We start from the raw sequence: 25331 nt of genomic DNA on the forward strand, positions 1-25331 counted from the left end.
GAAGCCTTGGCGAGGCCTCGGCCGGGCGCTGCGCGTGCTGCGCACGTGTCCCTTTGGATCGTGGGGCAGAGCGGGAGCCCCGGAGGGAGCAGCGAGCCCGGGGAGTGCTCAGGAGAGCGCCGGGAGGTCCCTCGGTACCCAGGGATGGGGGACGCGGCACCGGGAAGCTGCCCCGCAGGGAGAGCGCGGGCACCGCCGGGCCGAGGGCAAGGACGGGCAGAGCCCCGGCCCGGGGGCGGCGTGCGCACGGCAGCCTCCGTCAGGCTGCGGCCTCCCGGGCGCGGGGGAGCAGGTCCCGGCCGTAGCGCGGGCTCCGCGACGCGGCCACTCCGGCCCTTCCTCCCCGCGGCTGACGCTTCGCGCTCCGCCGCGCCGGTCCCAGTGGCCGCTCCCGCTCCCCGGTCCCCCCCGTACCTGCCGCGGGCAGGACCTGCGCACCGGGACCCGCTGCCGCCGCCACCGCCGCCGCGCGAGGCGAGACGAGGCGCGCGCGCCCCCGCGCGGGGGCCGGCGGGAAGGCGGCGGCGCGGCCGCGCGCACGCGCGGCGACCCGCGCTACCAGGGCGGCGTGCGCGGGCACAGGATGTCCACCCTGCGCGCCCGCCCCCGCGCGGCGCCCATTGGGTGCCTCGCGGGGGGGCGCCTCTCCCATTGGCTAAGCGCAGCGTCCGTCTGGCGCGGCGCAGCCGGGCGGCATGGTGCGCTTCAAGAACCGGTGAGGCCGAGGCGGCGGCGGCGCGGGGCTGGGCTCCCCGTTTCCCCGCCTCACGGCGCGGCTTGCCCCGCTGCGCAGGTACGTGCTGTGCGAGGTGCTGGTGGAGGAGCCGCGGTGCCGGCAGGGCATCGAGGAGCGCGCCCTGGGGCTCGCCGTGAGGGACGCCGTGGCGCGCGCGCACGGGGACTTCGGCCTGGCCTGTTGCTGCGTCTCCTTCACAGGTGCCGCCGGGGCGTGGGGATGGGCGGCCGGGGGGCGCCGGGGCTAAGCCCGTGTGTCCCGCAGTGAAGTACCTGAACGCCTACACCGGCACCGTGCTGCTGCGCTGCCGCAAGGACTCGCACCGGCTGCTCTGCTCGGCGCTGCCGCTCGTGCGGCTCCTGGAGAGCCGCGGGCAGCGCTACCCCTGCAGCCTGCGCACCCTGCACGTGGGAGGTGAGCGGGGCCCGCAGCCGCGAGACACGCGGGGGAGCCGCTGCTCAGGCCCTCTCGTCCTCATCTGGTTTTTGTCAACATTGTGGGGGGCGAGGGGAAACGCGACAGCAAGTACTAAACAAGCTCAATGTGCATGTGCTATATTTGCAAGTTTTAGTGTCTTTCCCCTCGTGAAACTTTGCCACATCTAGCAAAAAGGTGGAGGGAAGGGAGATGCGGACTTCCAAGATGCAATAGTTACCACTTGTGTTAGCGGTATTTGTGGCACTACTTGTGGTTTTGCGTGAGAGAAAAGAAACTCTAAACCAAACCTTTGAAGTAATTACTTATCTTTGTAGACTTTTACATACTCTTCATATCTCTCCTAGGTACTATAAGATCATGCCAGAAGTTTCTAATTCAGTATAACAGGAGACAGCTGTTCATGCTATTGCAAAACTGCACCAGTGAAGGTGAGTTGCTCCTGCTGCTTTCCTCAAGAACAGCCTCAGTTCCTATGGGTGTTGCAGAGAGTGCTGGGCTCCTTAATGCTTGAGCTGAGAAATGTTTTTCTGTATAATGTAAGATGTGCCCACATTGCTGAAAAGATCAAGGATTGATGGTGTTGCCCTTCTTTTGCAGAGGAAAGACAGGCCATTCAGCAGTCAGGGCTGAGCTGTTCTCTTACAGAAGAGCCATCTCAAAGTGGAGATGAGGAAGATGATGATGAGGCAGAGGCAGACTGAAGATTGGTTATTACTGTTCACCTGTCAGGGACTTGTGTAATGAAGATGTTAGGAAAACATAGTTGTTTCTCAATAAAACAGGGACAACTGCTGTTCCTGTCCCCTGTAAAAGTTGTTCCCCCCCATTCCCTGTGTTTCAATAAACTTCCTTTGTTAAATATGATTATGTGGCTATTCGACTACAGGAGTCAAATCCTCCCATATGCTGAGTTAAGCACCCCAGTGTGATGTTCCTGCTGAGGCAGGAGCGAGTGGCCTAGCAAGGAAGGAGTTGTTCTTCAGAAGAGAAAGAGCATTAACATGTTTTTAACCTTGTGAGTCAAAACAACATCTCTCTACTTGAAGACTAAAGCATCACATTGCATCTTCAGGATACAGAGCTCTGTATTATATTCTCTAGCATCTAAGTCTGAAATCCATCCACTCTGTTATAAAACTTATAAGTAAAGATACTGCTTACATATTTATTAAGTTTATACCAATCAGTTACAGGAAAGTAGTGCTGCTGGTAAGCATCTCTTGAATCCATAGGAAACCAAGATACATCTTAAAAATGCTGGCCCAGGGAGACAGCCCCTGCTTGTGAGAGGTGGAGGTGAGTTGTACCAGCTCAAACTATTCTGCTTCTCTTGCAAATGTAAAGAAGAATTTGCTACAACAGTGAAGAGAGAGTAGAACACAATAGATAGTGGTTAGGCAGTGAATAGTTGCTCATGTTCCATGGTATAAGGATAGAAAATGTCTATTACAAGAAACAAAAAACATAAGGGTGTTCACAATAACTGCATTCTTGAATCCTTCTTGCTTAAATTTCTTTTCTACTCTTGCCAATAACTTTTCGCTAGGCATTTAAAGCATTAACACTAAACTGTGTTACCACTTGTCTTAGTTTGTTTAGGCATCTTGTCTTAGTTTGTTTGCACTGTCTTGATAAGCTGTACTGTCTTTCCCTGAGTGTAGTTGTGAGCAAGTGAGAAATTAAGCTGCTTTCAACAAATGTTTTGTGTTTCTTCTATCAGTGTACTCCTGGGGTAGTTGAAGTTCTCTTTACTTCCACTCTCCCCCCTCTTTCTAGTTTATGTTCACATACAGAATTTTGTGACTGGCAGGTCACAGCTTCAAGGCCATGAACTATTTGAAGCCTTTAGAAGTAGGTTCTTCAAGCCAGCTGTCAGCACAGGTTGAGCTGCACTCTATATGGGTTCCTTGGCAGGAAGGATGGCATTAGGAAGGAAGAATGTGAATGTCTGTGAGGGAAGTGATATTATGCTTCAGGTTGATGAGAGAGTTTGGTTATAGCACTACCATAAATATGTGCATATGATTTATTGCAACTCTTGCCCTTCACATTACACCTACAGTTCATTTTCAACAAAATCCACACCAGTTAACTCATTAGCTTCAAATCAAACCACAAGCAGTGCAGAATGAGACCACCCAAAAAAGAGAAGGGCTCTGGAAGAGACTTGTTTATAGCCTGAAGTGCTTAGTGCAGACCAAATTACACCCCAGAACAAAGCAGACATGCCCTTATCCCACTGCCAGAAATCCTCGTTCCTTGCTGCAGGGCTAAAAGCTACAGCCATCAGTTTTCTTCCAATTTAACAGCAGCTAGTGTCAAAATATCATTCAGCTTAGTTACCAAGATCCCTAGCTGGAGTGTTTATTCCAGATGATAACAGGTTACAAATTTTTTTAAAAAAAAATAAGGGGGAGGGGAAAAAAAAGCAGCCTCATTCACCCACAGTGAAACAGAGTAGTTGAACAACTGAAATAAGCCAGGAGGTTTCTTCTACCACTAGTGCCAAATTGCATTTTGCAATATTCAAGTTCAGCAAGAGTCACTTCAAAACCAAATAGCCAAGTTCTGCTTTACACTCACCTCAGCTTTAAATCTTTCAAAGCCAGGAGAACAGGAATAATTCTTGCTCTTTAGGAAAAGAACAGATAGAGCAGCTAACACACTAAAACCAGGAAGCTCTCTTGTCCATTTCCAGTGCAGCGGAAACCACGATTTCTAAAGCCAGCCGTGTAACAGCTTTACTTGAAACAGTACTACTGCCACAGCTGGATGGACTTCTCACCACGAATACTTCTAAGTAAAGGCTCTCTGCCTCTTCACTTAAGCAATACTGCAGTCTCTGACAGTGCCAGGCAGCTGTACACACGTTTACATTGCATATTAGGCCAGAAGACCTGACTTAGCATAGACCAGAAGCCTCAACTGAATGTTCTCCAGGTTGTTTCTCTCAAAAATTTCTTTCAGTACAAACCAATAGAGTTAGCTGGAATAAAAAGATCTTTGACATACATTTCCATAGTTTCCTCCTGAATATCCGAGAAGCCCTGGAAACACAGATTTAGTCTGTTCAAATTTAAATACTTAAACTATAGCAGCAAAACAAAGCAAAAAGAAAGAAAACCAGGAGGGGGAACTTCTCTTGGATAGCAGAATCACTTTGTGTGAACAACAGAGGTGCTGAACAGTAGCTTCTGCTTCTGTTTCTTTCTTTTCTTGCCTCCTTTTTCCTCTGTAAAGAAAAAAAAAAGATACTAGCATTCATTTCGTGTGCAATATTCCTGTTCCATGAGAAGATAAATGGTCTTCCCTAGCCAAAATCCTTTTCCCAGGGCTGTGACACTTCTTGTACAACTCACTGAGCACCAGATAGCTAAAACAACAACAAAAAACAAACAAAATGTATCTGCTGGGTTGTTTGTTTAAGGGAGACTCCACCACACAACCTTATTGTCATTGGTCGCCTTTTGAGCTCCCAAGACCTCTCTCTCATTGACTAGAGAAGACAGATTCAGCCTGATTAGCTCCCAACAGTTGCAGTAGCTCTGAACACATCTAAGTTGTTACAACATGACCAGCACAGTGGCAAAACTTTCATTTTTGTCCATAAAACATGACAACTGAAGAGGAATTCTTGTTTTCGCTGTCAGTTCCCCATCATTCAGTACATAACCTGAAAACTGTAAACATCAGAGCTGAGCATTGTACATTAGTTTCAGCAGTTAATACCATGCTTAGAGGTTAAAGTGACTACTGGCCAAAGCCATCTTTGTCTTACAAGGAGTCTTTGCTAGCTAGAGATGCCAGCTCCCACGAAGGAGAGAACCACTTTCATGTAACAGAAGCCCCAATTTGTCAGAAAGCACCGCACCATCTGACACTGTACAGAACTGCTCTGTAGTCCATTTTGTGCCCCCCCCCGCCAAAAAAAAATCTCTCTTTTTCCAGAAGAAAGAAGTGAAATATTTCTTTTCCCGCCTTCCCTTCTCCCCCTTCCCTTTTACCTGACAAAGGATCAGGTGTGGACGGTTTGTCCAATTTCAGGAGGGCTGCCTCAATGGCTTGGCTGAAGGAATTTTGGAAGCTGGGCACAGGTATGCGGTCAGAGTTGTCACTTTCTCCATCACTATCCCCTGGCACAGGGAGTGCCAGAGTGTTCTCATCTGCAAGACAGGGAAGGCTCTTGAGAGACAAGAGGGCTGTACACAACTGCTGCAGTACAAATACCTCTCCACATCCCAGATGTTTCTTGTCAGTGGAGGTGATTATTATTAATTTTACCCAAGACTTCCAAAATTTAGATGCATAATTAGATGAAAAAAAAAAAAGAAAGAAAGAAAGAAAAAGAAAAAAAAAAACACACCAAACCCGAAGTAGTAAACCTACACAACCCGAAGTAGTAAACCTACACTTTCTTACCTCTCATCTTTGGACCAGGTTTGGACCATGTTTCTGGTTTTGCTTTTCCAACCCTCAACATCTACAAACAAACAGATGTTGTAACAGTTGATCAAGCCCATATACCTCCTCCCACTCCTCCCAAGTTGCAAGGAAATCTAGAAAACACTTCAGAGTGCTCCAATACCGCATTGCCTCTGTAAAATTCACCCTGCATTGCTTTTGCAGAGGAAGCAAGTGTGTTCTCAGACTTGTGCCCAAATAAGATGCAAGGAATTCTGAAGAGATTGCTCTCCTGCATGGCTTACCTGGGCAAAGGAAGGAAAGGGAGAGTCTTCTTCTAAGCTCCCACAGAGCAACGGACTGACCTGGCTGGCAGCAGGTGACAGAGGAGTCGGAACAGGCTCTACGGCAAAAAAGAATAAGGTAGTTGGGGCCCTTGACAAACACATTTTTAAACAGCTTAAGATGATGCATAACCAAGAGCTTTGTTATTTTATGTAACTGACAATTTTTAATCTCAGCTGTTCCATCCATTAGTCACACTATGGGACCTCTCTTAGACGTCTCCTTAATGGTTTTAGTTAAGGGAGTGTTGTTCCCCCCCCCCCCCCCCCCCAAAAAAAAAGAAAGGCTCTGAATGTTTTATAAGTTGCAGAATTATTTCCACCCCCCCATTTTTTTTTTCCTTCTTTTGTAATGAATCTTTGCCTGGGCAAAGATTTAGATGATGTACAACACCTCTGTAGACCGCAGTGTTCCTAAAATGCAGCTAGTGAAAAGCAGATCAAGAAAGAGACAAGGATGTCTCTCAGCAGTGTCAGCTTTGTGTGTATTACCTCGTGGGTCATCTAAGAGACTGTCAGTGCTGGATGAGTTTTAGGGAAGCCTAGCTTGGCGACCTGAGCAGCAGGTTCCCAGAGAATGAGAGCTTTTCCCAGATGCTCACCTGTCTGAAACACAGGGCTCCTGCCAAGAGGAGACAGGCAGAAGCTCTGCTGGTCAACACTGGTAGTTTCTCCAGAGCAGGAGCTAAAAGCAGGGAACTGCTGCAGATTCTCTAAAGCAATATGGACCTCTGGATCTAGAAAGACATTTTAAATTAAAGAACTAGGCAAGGTGGAGAAGACTGTCCATATGCAAGATATTTTCAGGACTCTAGGCAATGCCAGCTCAAAAATTCTCTCTCCATCCTCTTAGAGGCCAGTAAAGATCCTAATGCTGGATGAAAACAATTCTTACCCAATAATTTTTAACTATTCACTTCCAATATAGTGATTACTATACAAACAAACCAAGAATCCAGAGCACTACATGTCATGGAGATACCTGTGTCCTGGAACACCTTCCTTCTCTCCCATGATGTGCAAGTACACAGCAATTGCACGACATCATTTAGTATCACTACTAGAACGGCTTACATTTCCAATCTAAATGTTGAGATTGTAGTATGTAATCAGAACAAGGTGTTGGAAAACAAACTGAAGACCATAGAATTCACCCTATACTGCAAAAATTATTTCAGCAACTAAAGATGACTGGAAACCCACGAGTTATGCTCAGGACTTACATTTGCCCTGTTTTTTGTTTTCTTCTATTTCAATCCTACGTTCACGTCGCCGTTCATCACGGGCTTTCTTCTGCCTTAGGCGTTTCCTCTTTTCAAGGTCATCTATGAACAACAGAAAGCACTGGATATCAAAAACACACTCATGTTTTTAGTAATATTTTTGCACCTTTGAAAACTACGTGTTCAGTTATAGCACACTGTTAACAAACATATTTACAAACATATGTTCTTCCAAGCATTCAGGGCTTTTTTTGCCTATGCATAATTGCTATCTATACACAACTGAGCTGGAGTTTTCTGTCTAGTAGTCCTCAGTTGATGCAAGAGGAGTAAGCCTGTTATTTGCTTTCCTCTGCCATAAAAGGATAAGAGCTACTCCCTCTTCATCCTCAAGGTTACACAGCAGAGTTACTAGAAAGGTAATACCAACCTGAAAACAACTCCAAAGTTTCCTTGGAAACAGTAGGTGGCTTCAGAGCCAGTTCACAAATACTGAACTCACAGGTGAGGGGCAAATGACATAAGTAACGATGACGTTGTCTTATATCCTGAAGAAAAATAAAAAAATGCAAACAGCTAGTTGCAACAACATTAAAAGTGCCAAATCAACTCTCAGCTTACGGGGCTAGAATATGGTCCCATCATGAAATGGAAAAAAAGCAGGAAGAGCAACACAGAAGTCACCTCAAACTACCATACCCATGAGGGATGCCTTGGGTCAGAAGCCAGGGCCCCAGTATTTTCACCACCCACATGATCACCATCTTTGGATGTGTCGACTTGCAACTCAGTTACTAATTTTTCCTGCTATTTCTCCCTTCTCACTTGCATCATTGAATGAAAACCTACACTACAATGCTGGTTCTTTGATAGGCTGAAGATTTGGTTTTACTATCATTTCCCATGGGAAGTTTAACCTAGTGTAAGAATAAATGCATCTTTTATGCTGAAGTCCTTCTGATCATCAGCTATGGTTTCGTTAGACTGAAATAAGCCATTCATTTCTGGTTTTCCTTGCAGAGCAGAAAAACTCAAATGGAAGAGCCTATCACCTCTTTGCACCCATGCCTATTGAAGTATATACCTCCTTGCATATGATTCAAGAACAATGTATTTTACCGGACATGCTGGTTCTTACAGTTGTCTCTCTTCCAGAGAGAGAAATGCAAAATTCACTCCCTTTTCCAGACTGTCAGGGCCGTAAAGCTGCCTATCTCAAACATTTTTTCCCCCACCTCGACAAAGACTGAATTTGTTTTCCAGCTTCTTGCTGCACATAACATCCTGCCTCATCCTGCCATGTTCAGAAGCAGCTGTTTGGTTCAGCAGAATTGGAACACTACTTTTGGTTAAGATGGATGAGTTAGCTATTGTCTTGTGTAAGAAAAAACTTTATACTTTATTTTTTCAATTTCTTTAAGAGCAAACCAATTTTGAGCTTTCAATTGTCTTATTCCTAAGCTTCCTAACATCTAGGAGGAGAAAGTAAGCTACACAGCAGTTTGCTTATTAGGAAGTCCAAGACATTGCAGCTTACACAGATGTCCTTCACAAGATGAAGTAGATTGCAGCTGTCAGTACCTCTTTTGGATTAGCATGCCTAACACCTGTCATAGTTGTTATTTCTTATTCTCAAAAATAGGCAAGTCTCACCTGTCAGCCACATCGATCAACTTGCCAAAACCGAAAGAACTTGATCAACAGTAAAATAGTTACCTCTGTCATTGAGTAGCCTGCTATCTCCACTACAGCTGCAGTTATCTTCTCAGGACTCTTCTCCAAGCTGCCATATTCGCGAACAAGACATCGAACATTCACGGGGTGAAGATACATACACTGTCCATCCTCCGCTGTAAGAGGAGATATCACCACTCATTCTTTGCCTGTTAATTTTTAATACCTTTCCCCCCTCCCCATTTCATTTGCTAATAATAAAATTAGAGCTCCTTTCTGAGGACACAGCAATTTAATTTCACAGGGTTTAGCTGTATTTAATGAAGCAACAAACGTCTTTCCAAGAAAAGAATCTCAAAGGAGAAATCTCTACCCCCATGATCCTAAAATTTCACTGCACTGACCTTGATAAAAATAATAAAAAGGAGAGTTGTTCACATGCCCACTGCTAATGGTCTCTTTAGGTTCCTGGTAGCTTGTTTCAGGCATGTGTGGTTCTGCTATAGTGTCCCCATCAGATTCTCCTACTGTGGCCAGCTCGGGCACATCCTCTTCAGACAACACTGCCTCTTCTGCTTCCAAGGGAGAGGGAAAGGAACTTGCTAGATCAGAGCAAGGTTCCACAAGCTCTTCATCAAATGCTGAGAGATACTCCACACCACACTGTTGCAGCAGAGAGCACATAGTTAGCACCACAGCACCTCCTTCAGGAGACAGTCATCTCCTCAACCACCTTTGTCACCAGTTCACCTTACACTGCAGTGTAAAGTGACAGAACTAATTATCAACAAAACCCATCTGAGCAGAGATATTGCCCACCTTTTTCTCTTGGGAAACTCCAGACTCCTTGGAGCTTTCTAGGACCACTTCCTCAACAGCAGCAGTAATGCCAGAAATGCCATTGTTTTTCTCCTGATCAACAGAGAGTGCTGATTCTCGCTCCTATAAATCACCCAAAGAGAACACATTTCAGTTTCCAGTTTGTCCCAGGAGATAAATAATTTTAGCCCTGTCCTGGGCTTCAAGTTTTCACAGTTCTATACACCATCTCTGACAAGAGTGACCCTTGAAGGAAAGGTCTTCTCAATACTGGAAAGTACATATGTTGCAGAGTTTGAAAAGGAGTATTCTATCGGTCTGTTCATGCATGTCTTAAAGGAATTATCCTAGACATCGCTATACTCAAGACAAAGTGAATCCCAGCTTCCTCTGAAACTGAGCTTTTTGGAAGGAACACCACTCAGAAGCATTCTGTAATATCACGAATGCCGTGACAGATAACTGGGGTCTAAAGGTTACAGTCTCTACCAAAACTTATACACAGAGACTAGAATAATCACGTACAAGCACTTTCACATTTTCACAGTGGTGATACAGAAGTGCTCAGTGTGCTATTAAAAACAGAGCTACTATAACCATTAAAAGTTTCTCACCTTTAGTTCCTGGATAGCCGCCTCGATAAAACAAGCCTCTGGAGTATGTTTTTCCTCCTCGTACTGTCTCAGTAACGCTGCTTTCTCCTCCAAAACCACACACTGCAAGACCTGCTCCCTGGATGCCAGAAGCAGCTTTGAATATTGGCTGTGTTGTTCATCTGAATAAAAGGAACATCATCAAATCATTAACATCCTGGTGCAGAGGCACCAGTTTGAATGGTTGCTGCTTCTGACATTTCGTTACTCCTCAATTTTGTAGGGTCCAGCCTCTTTTTAAAAGCCTTGCCTATAGAATACCCAGTTAATGCCAGGCTTTATGGGTTTGAAATTCTCAAATTCTCTTTTTTCCCTCAAGTATTATAAAATTCATTACTTTCAAATATTGAGAAACATGCAAGGACACGTACTGCACATACTGCATGCCCAATACCCCTCAGGAGACTTGACATTTTACAGAAAGGCTAAATGGATACAGTTATTCACAAACTTGGCTGCAAAAATCAAGTGAACCAAGATAGCCCACAAAACAGCAATACTAAGTACAATTATTTCTTTAGTCACAAAATTTTCGTCTATGACTAAATTAGTCACAGATAAGATAATACATCGTTCACATTACTTGGGTGGGGAAGACTGGAGAAAAAGTTAATGGAAAATAGAAATAGATTTGCAAGAATTTTGATTATTTTCCCATATTATTCATCCACAAATCTTATCAGCTAAGTGATGATGAAAAGATTGCATGAAAAAGATGATGAAAAGATCTTATTGTAGATAGTATCTTTAAAATAGTATGTATTCAGAGACAGAAGCCACAGAATCAAGAGTGAGGAGAAAATAAGTACATTAAAAGGATGTTGAAGAGCCAATGGAAGCAGCACTAGTTACATCAGTGACTGTACAACAAAGTATGTACCAAACTAAAAACAAATTTTGGCAGGAGCTTAAATTGCAGTAACTTGAAGGGAAGCAGCATATCAGTTAAAGTCTTGAGAAAAATAAAGCACAGGTGGAAGGTTCATCATTAGGATGTGATCATTAAGCTTCTCAGCTGCTAAAATCCATGTTTTGTAGCCTGATCTATTGTAAGGTGACAGCAAGGCATTGCTGTGGGAAGTCTTCTCTACACAAGCCCTAGTCACAGAAGCAACATTTCTACCCCAATGCCTCAGATACACTCACCTCCAATGTGAACAGGCTGCACCACATTTGTCCACTGGGCTTTCGGCAGCGCTACGAGAACACCCTTCTCTCTTCTCATAAGTTGCATTGTAATGATATCACCAATTGCATATTGACGTGTTTCCATTGCAATAACACTGTGGTGTAAGCAGAAGGTCAGTAGGGTAAAGATAACATTTTAGAAAGACGTATCATTTACTAAAAAACAAGCCTCACCTCTTGAGGTCCTTCTTGTGAACAGAGCCATAACAAATAGGACATTTACTCCAGGTCTTCTCACTCAAGGAGAGGTAGTGAAGGATACATGCCCAACAAAAGATGTGCCCACAGCGGGTGATCTTTGCTGCCGTAGGTGGATACAGACATATTGGGCAAGAGGGTACTTCATGGCTACAAATTCGCTGAAATGCCGCAAGAGAAGAAGTTACAGCCTTGAAAATCATCCTGTAGCACAGAAACTAAGCCACCTGTGAGACTACGCTAGCTTTTACACCATTCAGCTCTTTAGTCTCTTAGTGTACTCAAGTTTCTTTGTAAATAAGTGAAATTAAGGTAACACTTTTACTCTGCACATGGAATATCTTCAAAAAACACCCATCTGGTATTTCCACTGCAGTAACATTAAAATAAAATTAAAAAAAAAAAAAACACCCAAAACCCACCCTGTTCATAATGTCTGATTAATCGGTTTCCTCTAATTCATCATCTCCAAGAGTCACCACCACTTGAATTCAGATACTGAGAAGGCATCAAATGAATTTTTGCTGTGACTTAGGCAAACAGGACACTAAAAGTCTGCTTAAGCAGGAGACTAAACTTACCCATTTCCATGAACACCCTGGTCTAGTCAGGTGCTTTGTTAGCATCTGTATGTTCCAAAGACATGACTGCCACTGACAGTAATCAAGCACCTAGCTTTTCAGATCATCCGTAGGGTAACAGTAACAGGTAACAGTAAACAGTTACAGTAAATGTACCTGCCCTCTAGCTGCACGTTCTACAGCAGACACCAAGACTAACCTTGACAGGTCAGAAGCTTCTGCTTGAGATAACCCAAAGTTCTGGCCACAATTAGCAAGAATTTTCCATTTTGTTGCAAGGCAAGATCGGCTGCCTATGCAAAGAATAATTCTTCAAAACTCTACATACTCTAGTCCTCTTCCATGGACTGATGCCCAAGTTTTCTACTAATATGTTGATCACAAGGACTAAGTCTACAGAAGAATGTCAGATACTATTTTTGATAAGCTCCCATCTGCAAAAGCAAGAAGAGGCTGCTAATTTTCCTAATAGACTTTAGCACTTCTCTTTCCCTGTCATGAAAAGTATTTCATAATATATTCCATGACAGATCTTTCCAAGTATTGTGGGAGTGACAGAAGAAGCCTCAAGCTCAGTAACAGCTGAGTTTTACATAATACCACAGAGACTAAGACAAGTTGACTTTAACACACAAACAACACACACACACACACAAAAAAAATCTAGCCCATCACAACTGACCACTTGCTCCACAAAGTCCCAGTTGACCAAGGTATCTGGATCAGCAAAGTGGACTGTGTAGTCCTGTTCTTCAGAGACAACAAACTGGCAGCTGGGGAAAAGGCAAAGAAACAGATGATCCACTCAGTTGTTTCTAGAAATTCTAGAAATTTGAGAACCATCCCACAGGATTCTCAATAGAGCTTCTTTGTCCAGCAGAAGACTGCTGGATACTGTCGGTAATTTTTACCAACAAAACCCAGAGTTACATTCATGATTAGATTTCCCTATTAAATGTGCGTCTAATTTCAATTAGAAAAAGCATCACATACTAACTAAAGAGTGAGCGAGGCAGTATTTTCCATAAATATGTAAGAAATAGCCAGCTCCATCAGGGATCTATTAAAAACAGGGAATCCGCACTGGAAAGAATATGCTCCCAAAAATTAGGGCCATGAGAGTTCCTACAAATAAACTTTACTACAGTAAGTCTCAAATCAACAGGGACATATCAGAAATATCGATGCTCAAAACAGCTTTTATCATCTTTAATATGACCAGATACAAGCCCTGAACACACTTCAAATATGAGTGAAAATAACCATTATTTCCAGTCAAAAACCAGTTCTGCAGGTAGATCATTATAGTGGTCTTCATTTGGATTACTAATACATACCTATAGAGTAAGTCAACTTGAAACAGTCATTAGTTAAAGAACTACAACCCATATGAAAAATCACTTCTGGGACTCAAGCTCAAATTAGTTTTTATCCTGTGACTGCTGCCCCCATCACTTCAACTATTACTTCTTTAGATAAAAATGATCATCTCTTTCATGAGGGAAATACGCAGGTCTTCCCAAATGGACTATTACATTCCAAAAGTGATGTTGGATGTGAAGGGAGAAGACTACACTGGTTTGTGTCTAAAGGACTTGCCCAACCAGATATCTTGTCAACCGGCAAAGATGACAGTCATCACCACTAAAAGCATTACAGAGAGGTAACTTCATTTTGGAACAGTCAGTGCAAGTATCCAAGGCCAAACAGAATTCCCTGTCTGACTGTCCTTAACAGATTATCTTTGTAGAAGTCTGAAAGCCCTACAAGTCTTCCACTCACTTGGCCTGTAGGAAGAGCTCCTTGTTGAAAGGCTTATGTCCCCACTTGTTCCTTTTCCCCCAGTTGCCATGTCCATTCCCATCAAAATGGGCTGCTTGGCCACGGGGTTCAAAAGTGAAGTTCAGTAAGTGGTTCAGATTAATCTTCTTGGGACCAGAGAACTGGGCAGGGCTGAACTCTGCCCGTTGAGCCTCTGCTACCTAAGAGACAACAACATTTGTTAGAACTCACCACAGTGCATTACAAAAGCATCAGTAAAAGTCAATTCCTTGTCCCCATCAATGATGACGTAGACGATACGCAGCAACCACTCGCTCACCTTCTCCTACTCCAGTTCTGCAAATCAAATACTGCAGCATAAGTGCATGAGAATCTGAAAGTTCAAACTGAGCCATCTTACTCCATACTGATCAAATGGAGAAGAGCATAAAAACAACTACACAATGACAAGTTAAAGCTCACAAAACCTTACAGCCAATGTTAGTAAGAGAAGAAAATTATTTAAGTCCTAACATTATTATTTTAGGTGGCCAGTAACACAAGTGTGGTTACCATCTGCATAGATCATACTTGTTTTGGTTATTTTTCATATAACAAAACAAACAAAATTTAACAGAGATAGCCAACATTTTAGGCAAGTAGAGTTGCTCATGCACTAAAAATGAAAAATCATAGTACTCTGTATCAAGTAAAAAAACATGGCATTACACCCACATCACCCTAAGAGGCCTCAATCTGATTTTCCTCCAGCTCGATGGCAGACTGTGCCCAATTCAATTATTTTCTCTACACCAGCATCAAGTGCAAGTTTCTGACAAAAAACACCTTAGACTTTTAAAAGATAGAAAATGTATCACAAAATATTTTCATGACAGGCCTTTGTTCCACAAGATGTGTGCACAGCCTGTCTAGGCACCCCTTCCTCAGACAAAATTGCCACTAGTTTTCCTGTGCCTTTTATTGCAAGTCTCTCCGAGCAGAGAGCTCTCCTCTTCTGTTGTTGCAAAGTTCTTTTGATCACACTCAATCTGACAGTTCAGGGACGTTATCACCTCTTATTGTTCTTCCCCTTCCCAGCCCAGGAGCTGAATACCACAGGCCTATCTAGGCAGGCCAGAGAGATCCTCCAGTCCCAAGAGAGAGGACCTTGCAGACATTGTGTTCCAATTCTCACCTCATCGCGTCTTCCACCATTACTAGAGCTAAAAAGTTTGCCACTTCCGCCACTACTTCCCCTCTGAGGGGGCATCTTATTAAAAGCTTTGCTTTTCTGTGAATTGGAGCGACGGGACTGACTGGAAAAGTTCTCATTTTTTGAATATGAAGTTTCTCTTTTACGATTATAACGTTGTTTGGATCCACTCGCATTCTTTCCATCTGAAAGAAGAAAGAAAAAAAAAAAAGAAAAAAAGCAAGGATTAGACTGGTAGCCTCACAGAGACCTTCATTTGTATCTAGTACATATCAGACACCCTGCACCTCAGACAGAGCTGTATTTCACCTGAATCACTCAGCACGGACACTCTTTAAAAAGCTACTGTTCATCCCAGACACAAAAATGTATCTAACAACCCACAAACTATTTCAGTGCTGTTACTCTTGAAAAAGTAGATAAGGAGGGTACAAGATTTAGTCATTATGTTTTATCCTTTATTAGGATGACTAAATTTTCTTATTTAGATTTGGAATTATTCCCTTAAGTTTGAAATATTTGTTTGCTGAACCTGTGACATCTAAGGTGTTTAAGAGCAAATTGCAGATGTAACATAAGGACAGTGATAAGGACAGTATTACTGCACTAGTAACGAAATGCAAGTCCACCAGACAAGCATGTTACCTGATACATTCAGTGATAAAAAACAAAATCACATTTTCATGCTTGATTACAAGAAGCTGACATCTACTAGTAGATTTTTCATTCTGTTTTCTGGAAACATATAATTCATCATCTACTATTGCCTCATAAAATACTGTTGCTGCTTGAAGTCCTGCTTTGAGAACCTCATGGTCCACTTTCACTCAACTCTGCCCCTTATGTTTAAAAAGCAACAGATCCAACTCTCTCTCTAAACACCATTTCTTTTCCCCACAAGGTCAGTAAGCACCAGCTGATCTGTTTTGTTCAATTACCATGACCAACCAGCACCTCTCCCCACACTGGGCACGCACCCAAGTGCTAAGTCCACCAACCCACGTAACAAGGCCTGTTTGCCCAACAGCATGCCAAACGCCACCAGCTCAAGCACAGGTAAAAAGCAGTAGAAAACACAAAGAGCTACTGAACTACAGCTTGGGATAGCAGAAAATCTGCGGGGCTCTAGCAGGGACACAGCTGCTGCATTACACTGTCAGACCACACAATAAACTCTATGAAGATGTTCCTAGTGTGAGTCTTTGATGTTAGATCAGGGTTGGCTTGAGGACACAGTTGACCACTTTGCTGTCACTTAAGCTAACATTTCTACCAACTCCTTTAGGTTTTGTTTTGAAGACAACTTACAATGCAATCCTGGGGAGCTGAACTCAAGAGGCCCAGTTACGAAGAGCGCTAAGAAGAGCGTCTCCAGCAGGTCGAGGGAGGTGATCCTGCCCCTCTACTCAGCCCTGCTGAGGCCACATCTGGAGTACTGTGTCCAGTTCTGGGCTCCACAGTACAAGAGGGATGTGGAGCTGCTGGAGAGAGTCCAGTGCAGGGCCACAAGGATGATCAGGGGCCTGGAACATCTGCCCTGTGAGGAGAGACTGAGAGCTGGGCCTGTTCAGCCTGGAGAAGAGAAGGCTGAGAGGGGATCTAATCAGTGTCTAGAAGTACCTCAAGGGAGGCAGTGAGGAGGATGGTGCTGGCCTCTTTTCCCTGGTGGCCACTGACAGAACTAGAGGAAACGGCCACAAACTGAAGCACTAAAAGTTCCACAGGAACTTAAGGAAAAAAATCTTAACAGTGAGGGTGACAGAGCACTGGAGATCTTCTCTGGAGATCTTCCAAACCCGCTTGGACGCAGTCCTGTGCCATGTGCTCTAGGTGACCCTGCGTGTGCAGGGGGGTTGGAGTAGATGACTTCCAGAGGTCTCTTCCAACCTTAAGCATTCTATGATTCTACGAGTTAGATCCCCTATTCACGCCAGCTGCCCCCTTAGGCATTCTGAGTGCCCCACAAGCCTTATACAAACAGTATAATAAACATTATAGCCTCACTATAGCCTGGCTATAATAGCTAAATCCAGCTATAAAAACTTACTAGGGTTCCCTTCCTCATTTCAGAGTCTGCTCCACCCCTTAAAATAAGTCTTACATGGGAGACAAGTGTTCCTCCATGATTCAGGATCACCTTACTCATATAGGTCACTTATTACCAGTGCTTCCAGTTTGCCCTTCCCCTGCACCACTTCCAAGCTGCCCAAGTCTTTAAAGCAGCTGGAATTAGACCACTCGCGTGTCACTTTTATTGTGTAATTTTCTCTCAGCACAAAGAGAGGAGGAGAGGGATTGAAAGGGCTACATTTCTTGCGCATCACTGAGGATCCTGCTATTTAAGAGCTGAGTATATGATGAAAACAGCTTAACTGTATCTTGTCATGTTGCTGTTTCTTGGCCACGCTGGGCCTCAGTCTCTGCCCGCAACCACGGCCACAGGAAGACACTGCTGCAGTCAGCCTGCGCCCGGTGCCGGGCAGTGTCTCCTCGGCAGATGGGGGGCTGAGCAGGAGAGGTGGGAGCTGTAGCCACGCGGCCAGCGCGTGACCAGGCAGCTCCCCGGGCGGCCTCGTGCCTGGTCGGTGCGGGATCCCCTGGCTGGTTGGGCTGCTGGGCTCCGCGTGATGCCGGGCAGGGCAGGGGCTGCTCTGGGCTCAGAAGCTCTGTAAGTTGTTTAACCCTAAATAAAGGTCTTTGGCTCACCATCACAGAGACCCTGCTCCTCAATACACCCACAAGACACCACCACGACTGTCACACGATGCGACAGAGCCATTCTGCAGACAGATTTTGCTACCAGAGCTGGTCACTTACTCAGCTATTTGAATGCCAGTCCTAGATATGTTTGGAATTAAACCAGTTCCACCAACACCGCAGACAGACAACTCAAACACGCTCTTCTCCTCTGGTCTGCAGTGCTATACAAGTCAGGCCGGAGCGTTATCTGGAAGAAAAACACCTCAGAAGCTGCCAAGAGCTGCGGGTGTGACCAGGCCTGGCTTAATCATTATCTAGACAGAACTTTTTTGAGAGTGTTTGTAGAGAAGAAGCTATAAGCCACACCACCAAGTCTCTGCTCAAAATTTAGGTTATTTGACAAAGTTTATACTACTGCAGTTACTCACATGCAGAGCTCACCTGTATCTACAATTCCAGTGAATGCTCTCAAAGAGTACATGCCTAGTGGGTTCACCACAACTTTGCTGTTCCTCTCTCATCACCAACTCAGGAAAAAGCACAAGAAGAATTAAGTTCTGCCTAAAGCAAGTTTTCTTAGCTCTTCACACTGTCCAGGAAAACTTAACCTGCCTGCAGCTGACACAAGAATTTCCCACCACTTATAGTGTTAATCAAATTAATCACCACTGAAGGCACCACTTCCGTCATTCAGTTGGTATTAGCATACTTCCTATGCTCCGCAGTCGCCTTTCAGAGAGACTCCTCAAGTCTTTATGAGTCACCAAGAGTTTGAAAAAACATTTTAAACTGGAACACTGTGTTTCCCTATAACTAACTCACTCTACAGTCTCACATCAGAACTTCATAATGCTGGGAACAAAGTTATTCTTGGCTTTGAGAACTCAGCTTTACCACCTGTTGTTTCTCCTCCTGGGCCCTCCATGATGCTAGAGAGCCTTTCTCCCCATAGATCCACGTCCTCCTACCCACCAGGAAGGTCAGAGGCCTGAAAACAGCTCTAGGTGGCTAGACAGATGCTGGAGCTGCAGGACTGGTTTGCTGCCAGGGTGATGAACGCAGTTTCCTTCCATCTTTATCTGCCTATAGTGTTGAAATCAGTTGTATTGTGCAAACAGATTCTGGGTGGCGGAACAGCAGGCCTGACTGTGACTATTGAAAACACTGCACCCTCTGGGAGACGACCCATGCTAGCGCCCTCATAGAACTGAGGGCAACTTTTCTGTCGGAAATATCTGAATTTGTTTTCTGGAATAAAGACCTGAATGGTAAATCCCTTCCAGATGGCAAATCCACCTTGCAACTTCCACAAGCACCAGGGCCTACAAGGTCCGATTTAGCCTGTTTTAAGCTGCACTGCAAGGAAAATGGGTGGAGAGGCTACCACAACGTTTAAGAAATGTTCCCTTCCGCACTTCCCCAGCTGGAGTAAGAGAAGGTAACTCAGAAAAGCAAAGTGGCAAGAACCTGGCTGGGAGTTAAATGCAGTGCAGAAGTCACTTATGTAACAAAAGATCAACATTTTGGGGAGAATCTGAAGTTCATTAAGAAGACTTTCCATTTTAAAAGAGATGCAAGATTATTAAGAAGCCTCCTTTACCTGTCCTGAAACAGGACAGAAGTTGGGTGGACCACCAAATCTGCACATAGCCATACCATTCCAAGGATGGGAAAGAGAAAGAAATCCTGTATGGTGACATGCCAGTGTCTTGCAGGCAATGGCCACCAAAACATACCCACTGTTGAACACTGCTGCAACCTATGAGCTCAGACATTTAGTCCTTTCCTTTAGTCTGACCAAATGAGTCTTCTCATTTTAGGAGTCAATATCCTCCAGAGAAACAATTCCCATACATACATTTACTCCTATTAAAAGCTCCTTATTGAGGGATATTTGTAAACAGCCCTCCATTCAGCAGTATATATGCTGACAACTACATTTTCCCTAACAATATACTACTAAAAATAAGCTATAGCAAGGAGATATCTCTTGGCAAGACTCTAACAGCCAGTTCTCAACAACATGAGCCCTCATGTCTGCTAGCCTTTCACACTGCCTTTTAAAATACATACACTGGAGTTTATACATTCTCTTACTGCATTTGAAGACAGAAATTTCCTTCTAAAGACTATTTCATACCTATCAGGTGATTCTGTCTCCCTCATTTTTATCCATCCATGCATTAGAAGGAAGAAAAATAAAGAGACTACCACTGAAAATAAAATATTTAGGAATACGAAAATCTCATATCAAATCCTGTTCTGGATGTGCGAATCTTTGCAAGTGAGCTAGGAGCTCTTACAGAAAGCTGACTGCAGGTCACTTTTACATGTCTGAATTCGAGCTTAAAACTTACTATAATCACACAGTTTAATACGATCTAGGAAGCTCTGGAAGTGTCACATTCCAGCTGCTCCCACAGACAGACTCCAGTAGAGCCTTTTGTGGGAGAGGCTGGTTAATACAGGTGAATAACAGGTCACTGGGGTCCAAGTGCATTTAGTATGTTCAGAAATTAGGTAAGTCTTTAAGATAGCGCATCAATAAATGCAGTATGGCATACATTACTATTTCCTCAGAAACAACTGAAGCAAGACATTAAAGAGGAAGGAAGTTAAGTACAGACTGCTACAGAAATTATTACCGTGTACTTCCTACGCCCTTTCAGTACTAAATATTACTGTCCCACTTCTAGCTTTTTGGTGGGGTGATGTTACACTTCACTTTAGGGGCCAGATAAGCACACACAATGCTGTGCACTCAGTGCTCTCCTGAAGCAGGCTAGGAAAATACAGCCTGGGAAGAGAATTCTATGTACAACACAGGAAAGCCTCTTTCAACAAGACACCAATGTGCTCAGTGGGAGCATAGAATAAAGTTAGGGTTCCTCTGAGAGGAAACTTGTGTTTGCCACTGCCTATAACATTAAAACATTGTCTCTCATGCTGGATACTCCAAAGCTAATGGAAATGGAATGTAAACCCTTAAAGGGAGAAGAAAAACAGAACGGCAATAAACAAACAAAACAAAACAGCCTTCCAAAGAAAAAAGGGGGATGGGAGCTACAGCTGACAAAAAAAAAAAAAAAAAAAAAAAAAAAAAAAAGGCTGGGCACAAACCAGGAAGAAGGAAAAGGAAAGCAAAACGAAGCAGTGACGTGAGGCAAAACTGTCAACACCCAGCGAGGAGACAAACAAACACCCTGAGCAAGAGCTCAGCCCCGCACCCAGCCCAACGCTGGGCCTGGAGCCCTTGGCTGCAGCCAGGGCCTCCACTGAAGTTCAGGGGCTCCGCGGGACGGCCGGATAGCTCGGGGCACCGTGGATCGGGTCTCCTCGCCCGCTGCCTCCTTCCCCACCCCGGCCCTTACCGCCTTTGGGTTTAGACTCCCCCGCGGCGGGCCCGGCCGAGGTGGATCGGGGCTGCTGCACTTTGCTGCCGGTCGAGGAGCCGGACGCACCGGGGCCGCAGGGGCTGCTCTTGTCCATGGCGGCGGCTGGGGCGGGCGTTGTGCCGGGCGAGCTCTGCAGCATCAACGGGCGCCCCGGCGGCGCTGGCGAGCGAGTGGCGGCCCTGAGCGGGGCAGCACGACGGGCGCTGGCGGAGCCGGCGGGGGCCCTGGCTCATGGCCCGCGGGGAGCGGCGGGGGCGGCACAGCGCGGTCTCGGCCTCCTTCATGGCGACATCTTCTCGCTGCTGCTCTCGAAGCGGGGAGGGCCGCGGAAGGCCGGGCCGGGCCTGCGGGGCTCCGGGCAACAACGGAGCGAGCGGCTCACGGAGCCCCGCGGGGCCCGGCGCTGCCTGCGGCCGGAGAGCTCGACGCCCCCCAGGCACCCACGGGCTCCGCGGCGCCCCTCCGGTCCCAGCGCGGCTTCAGCCGCCGCTGCCCCGTAATGGCGACGAGTCGCCCACAGCGGAGAGCAGGACCCGGATGGAGCCTTTTATAGGAGCCGAGCGTGGAGCACGCCGGGAACTGGAGTCCCGACGGGGGGGCGAGGCCCCCGCAACATGGCGAGCGCCGCAGAGCACGCCGGGAGTTGTAGTCGTTCCGGCTTGCCGGGCACGCATTCCTCGTTTCCGGTACCGGGGCTCGGTACCGGGGACGGGGCGGGTCCGCAGACACAGGGTTCACTTCTGCACTGAGAAGGGACGGGGGAAGGACGTTACCGAACAGCTTTTCAGGGAGGGTCTTCTAAAAGGGCTCATCAGGAGCCCTATTCTTCATCCCCACAGAAATGAGAAGCAGGAATTAAGGGGGGGGGGGGTGGAAAGTGCAGACAGCCATAAAATTCTAGAGGCAGAACACACTAAAAGTAGTTTTATTAGGAAAGAAGCTGGCTTTTGAAAAGAAATAAGGACAAGTGAGACTTTCCTTGGTATTTTCCCCTAACTACAATAAAACTTCTGCAGAAAAATCCCTCATACCATCCTTATGGAAAATTAATTAAATAAATAACTCAAGGTGTGTTTGCTTGGAAAGGCTGAAGGCACTAGGCTGCTTGCAGTTAACACACGTCGTTAGCAAGGTGCAAGTTTCAGTAACAGTCCGTGGCTCTAACCAGATTTGAAGAGCAGAATAGCAACATGCCCCAGGTAGAAGTAGATGAAGTGCTTACTCTCATGAGTCACATAGCTGCAAAAGTTCCTTCCCACAACGCAATGCCAAGTGGGATGGTATTTCTTGTCAAACTCCTGCAGAAGAGAGCACTAGTGATTTAGTACTGCTATGCACTTGCTGTGGACAGAAAGGAGGGAAAAAAATGTCTTAAACAGAAAGCACCGCAAAAGGGGAAGAACCTGGAAAAGCACAGGGAAGGTGCAGGGAAGGGATGCCCAGGGCACCAGCCTGCAGGAAGCTGGACTCAGTTACCGGCTGCTCACAGAACTTGTTTCCACGGAGCTGCCTACCACCGTTCCCTAGTGCGGCGCGTCTGTAGAGACCTCAAAGCAGGGGATGCTACAAGGAAACATTTACCCGCTTTATATGGGCCGCGATCTCGTGCTCGATGTTGTACTCGTCCAGGGCCAGCAGGGCGCAGTCCACGGCCTCTTGCTGCATCTCTTCGCTCATGTCCGTGTCCTTGATCACGGCCTTGTGGTCGCCCATGGCCGCCTGCAGCGAGCAGAGCAGAGCGCGGGGCAGGAAACCCGACCCGCCCGCCCAGGAAAGCGGCCCCGAGCGGCCCTCACCGCCCCCGGCGCTGCCGGAGGGGCCTCTCGCTCCGCCGCGTCCGTTTAACGGACCCGCGCGCGCCCCGCCCCGCCCGCTCTGCGATCTCCGCCAATCATCGCTCGCCGCCGGCGCCCTGCCGAGCGCTCATTGGCCGCTATCGGGAGCCTCACAGGAGGGTTTCCTTCCCGCCCAGCATGCACCGCGCTGGCGCCGTTGCTGTGGCGACGGGAGGCAGCACGGCCCGGCCCGGCCCGAGCTTCCCGGGGGCATCTGTAGTAAAAACACACACCCCCATACACATATATGCACACACACACACACACACACACACACACACACACACACACACAGCTAATTCCCAGAGCAGCGGAGCCCTGCGGCCTCGAGGGCAGGGCTAGGAGAACCAGGTGACGCAGCAGCATGGAGTCCAGGTCTCAGAACCTGCCTTTATGGCCTGCTCCTCCCTGACCGTATCTCTTACTTGTGCACTGCATTCAAGACCCAAACATTCTGAAGTTCAGGAAAGATACTTTTCAGGAATTTTGGCATTCACATTCACAGAAAAACGAGCATAAGTATCAGCAGAAAAAGGACAAAAGAGCACACAGCTATAAAGCCCTTATGGGTGGAACACACATTTTTATTAGCAAAAAAGGTGGCTTTTGAAATAAATACCCCCCCAAAACTGTAGTTTTCCCCTAACCACCATGAAAACACTAACCACTACAGCAAAACCCCTGATACCACCACCCTTGGGGGGAATAAATAAATAAATAGGTCTGTTTCCTGAGGGAGGCTGAAGACACCAGCCCATTGGCAATGAGGGTGCAGTCCTGTAACCAGATGCAAGTATCAGTATCAATCCACAGCTCTAACCAGCTTTAAACAGAAGAATATTTACTCCACGCACGAGGAAGAAGATGAAGTGCTTTGTCTCGTGAGACACATAGCTGCCAAATTTCCTTCCCACAACGCAGTGCCAAGTGGGACTGTATTTCTTCTCAAACTCCTGCAGAAAAGACCACTAGGAATTTAGTAGTAGCATACGGCTCACTCACATGCTCTCTATAGACTTCTTTCACTGTTGAATCATTTAACAAGCATTGCTATTTGCACAAGACAATTCAGGAGCAGTATATACACTTAAAAATATAAGGATTGAATTACTTATCTCTAATATGTCACTTGCTGCTTAGTCCAAAAAAATAAAGCCCACCTAACTACATCTCACTAGCGCTTCTTAAATGAGAAGAACGAAGCTTAAAACATAACCTATGCTTAGATAATATTATTTCCCCTCTAAAATAACACTACGATTTCAATCTAGAACTTTTTAAGAATCCGAGACCATGTTCTCTTTACTCATCATATGTGGGAACTTACCCCAAATTTCAAAAACAGGGATGCAAGTTCACCAAAAGCAAAACTTGCCAGCAGTGGTTATACACTGCCACATCCAGCAGCCCGCAGGCAAGGAGGTTCTGTGAGGGCACACGGGCATTTGTGTGTGGTTACAAGCCTCGAGTAAAGCAGCTTCCCCACAATGTCTCAGGTCTCAAGGGGGAGCCAAAGAAAGTCTGAGGAGTTGTAGGCTATCAACCACCTATTCTCCGCTAGCAGAAGACCTCCAGAAAAGGACTTTTCCTTGTAATTTTAAACAAGCCAGACAGTCTCACACAGCTATTCTAGAACTCTGAAGAGATCCCTAAGGCTGGAAGTGAAGACTACTTATGTTAAATACTTGGCAGAAAGGACCTTCCCTCAAACAAAAACTAAAATCAGTGTTTTGAACCCAATTACTGGGCACAGGGATATGTTAGCAGCCCTTTTCCTGCTAACCCTAAAAATAGGAAAGCGCAGGAAATGATTAAAACAGAAGGTATTGCAGAAGAGAAAGAGAACAAACAGGAAAAGGCATATTTAAGAGATAAAGGGGGAAAGTAACATGAGAGTATCAGCCTGCACAAAGCCTAGCTCAATTATCTAGTATCTCCAGAACTTGCTTCTTAAAGAAAGCCTAGAAACTCCCCCTCCTCTATCTTTGACGTGCAGAGATTTCAAGAGGATATTACAAGCAAAGATTTACCCTCTTAATAAGAGCTGCAATTTCTTTTTCAACATTGTATTTCTCTAGGGCTACAATGGCACAATCAACAGCTTCTTGCTGCATCTCCTCAGACATGTCCGTGTCCTTAATCACGGCTTTCTGGTCACTCATGGTCACCTGC

The 25331-nt window shown here is 45.7% G+C and overlaps 4 protein-coding genes across 4 annotated transcripts; 1 reads left to right on the plus strand and 3 right to left on the minus strand.

Annotated features, from left to right (window-relative positions):
- Window positions 1–630: 630 nt before the first annotated feature.
- On the plus strand, window positions 631–1901 carry POP5 (POP5 ribonuclease P/MRP subunit). Its single transcript, XM_088532225.1, has 5 exons — window positions 631–715; window positions 794–936; window positions 1001–1150; window positions 1519–1602; window positions 1772–1901. The coding sequence occupies exons 1-5, from the start codon at window positions 696–698 to the stop codon at window positions 1873–1875; spliced, it is 501 nt and encodes a 166-aa protein (XP_088388351.1). The 5' UTR covers window positions 631–695; the 3' UTR covers window positions 1876–1901.
- A 1736-nt stretch (window positions 1902–3637) lies between these two features.
- On the minus strand, window positions 3638–21693 carry RNF10 (ring finger protein 10). Its single transcript, XM_010228682.2, has 17 exons — window positions 21301–21693; window positions 15212–15414; window positions 14038–14237; window positions 12938–13028; window positions 11651–11835; window positions 11435–11571; window positions 10250–10410; window positions 9636–9758; window positions 9221–9479; window positions 8859–8992; window positions 7573–7690; window positions 7143–7244; window positions 6522–6656; window positions 5881–5978; window positions 5594–5654; window positions 5179–5337; window positions 3638–4406 (listed from the first exon to the last, which is right to left on the minus strand). The coding sequence occupies exons 1-17, from the start codon at window positions 21461–21463 to the stop codon at window positions 4330–4332; spliced, it is 2406 nt and encodes an 801-aa protein (XP_010226984.2). The 5' UTR covers window positions 21464–21693; the 3' UTR covers window positions 3638–4329.
- A 784-nt stretch (window positions 21694–22477) lies between these two features.
- On the minus strand, window positions 22478–23042 carry LOC104581118 (dynein light chain 1, cytoplasmic). Its single transcript, XM_010228683.2, has 2 exons — window positions 22906–23042; window positions 22478–22622 (listed from the first exon to the last, which is right to left on the minus strand). The coding sequence occupies exons 1-2, from the start codon at window positions 23035–23037 to the stop codon at window positions 22485–22487; spliced, it is 270 nt and encodes an 89-aa protein (XP_010226985.1). The 5' UTR covers window positions 23038–23042; the 3' UTR covers window positions 22478–22484.
- Window positions 23043–23869: 827 nt separating this feature from the next.
- LOC104581120 (dynein light chain 2, cytoplasmic-like) lies at window positions 23870–25327 on the minus strand. The gene is made up of 2 exons (XM_010228684.2): window positions 25190–25327; window positions 23870–24112 (listed from the first exon to the last, which is right to left on the minus strand). The coding sequence occupies exons 1-2, from the start codon at window positions 25319–25321 to the stop codon at window positions 23975–23977; spliced, it is 270 nt and encodes an 89-aa protein (XP_010226986.1). The 5' UTR covers window positions 25322–25327; the 3' UTR covers window positions 23870–23974.
- Between the last annotated feature and the right edge of the window lie 4 nt (window positions 25328–25331).

The sequence above is a fragment of the Tinamus guttatus genome, unplaced genomic scaffold (genome assembly GCF_059628265.1).
Source record: "Tinamus guttatus ecotype Peru unplaced genomic scaffold, ASM5962826v1 Tinamus_guttatus_pri_ptg000459l, whole genome shotgun sequence".
Lineage (NCBI taxonomy): Eukaryota > Metazoa > Chordata > Aves > Tinamiformes > Tinamidae > Tinamus > Tinamus guttatus.

Bases quoted from the DNA above. Each gene is read 5' to 3' on its own strand.
- POP5 (XM_088532225.1), top strand. From the start codon at position 696: ATGGTGCGCTTCAAGAACCG. The intron at 716-793 runs GTGAGGCCGAGG...CCCGCTGCGCAG, and splicing joins ATGGTGCGCTTCAAGAACCG to GTACGTGCTGTGCGAGGTGC. The intron at 1,603-1,771 runs GTGAGTTGCTCC...CTTCTTTTGCAG, and splicing joins GCAAAACTGCACCAGTGAAG to AGGAAAGACAGGCCATTCAG.
- RNF10 (XM_010228682.2), bottom strand. From the start codon at position 21,463: ATGCTGCAGAGCTCGCCCGGCACAACGCCCGCCCCAGCCGCCGCCATG. The intron at 8,993-9,220 runs GTCAGTGCAGTG...CTCCTCTTACAG, and splicing joins TTTTTATTATTTTTATCAAG to CGGAGGATGGACAGTGTATG. The intron at 7,691-8,858 runs GTAACTATTTTA...ATTTTTCTTCAG, and splicing joins CAGGCTACTCAATGACAGAG to GATATAAGACAACGTCATCG.
- LOC104581118 (XM_010228683.2), bottom strand. From the start codon at position 23,037: ATGGGCGACCACAAGGCCGTGATCAAGGACACGGACATGAGCGAAGAG. The intron at 22,623-22,905 runs GTAAATGTTTCC...TCTCTTCTGCAG, and splicing joins TCGCGGCCCATATAAAGCGG to GAGTTTGACAAGAAATACCA.
- LOC104581120 (XM_010228684.2), bottom strand. From the start codon at position 25,321: ATGAGTGACCAGAAAGCCGTGATTAAGGACACGGACATGTCTGAGGAG. The intron at 24,113-25,189 runs GTAAATCTTTGC...TCTTTTCTGCAG, and splicing joins TTGCAGCTCTTATTAAGAGG to GAGTTTGAGAAGAAATACAG.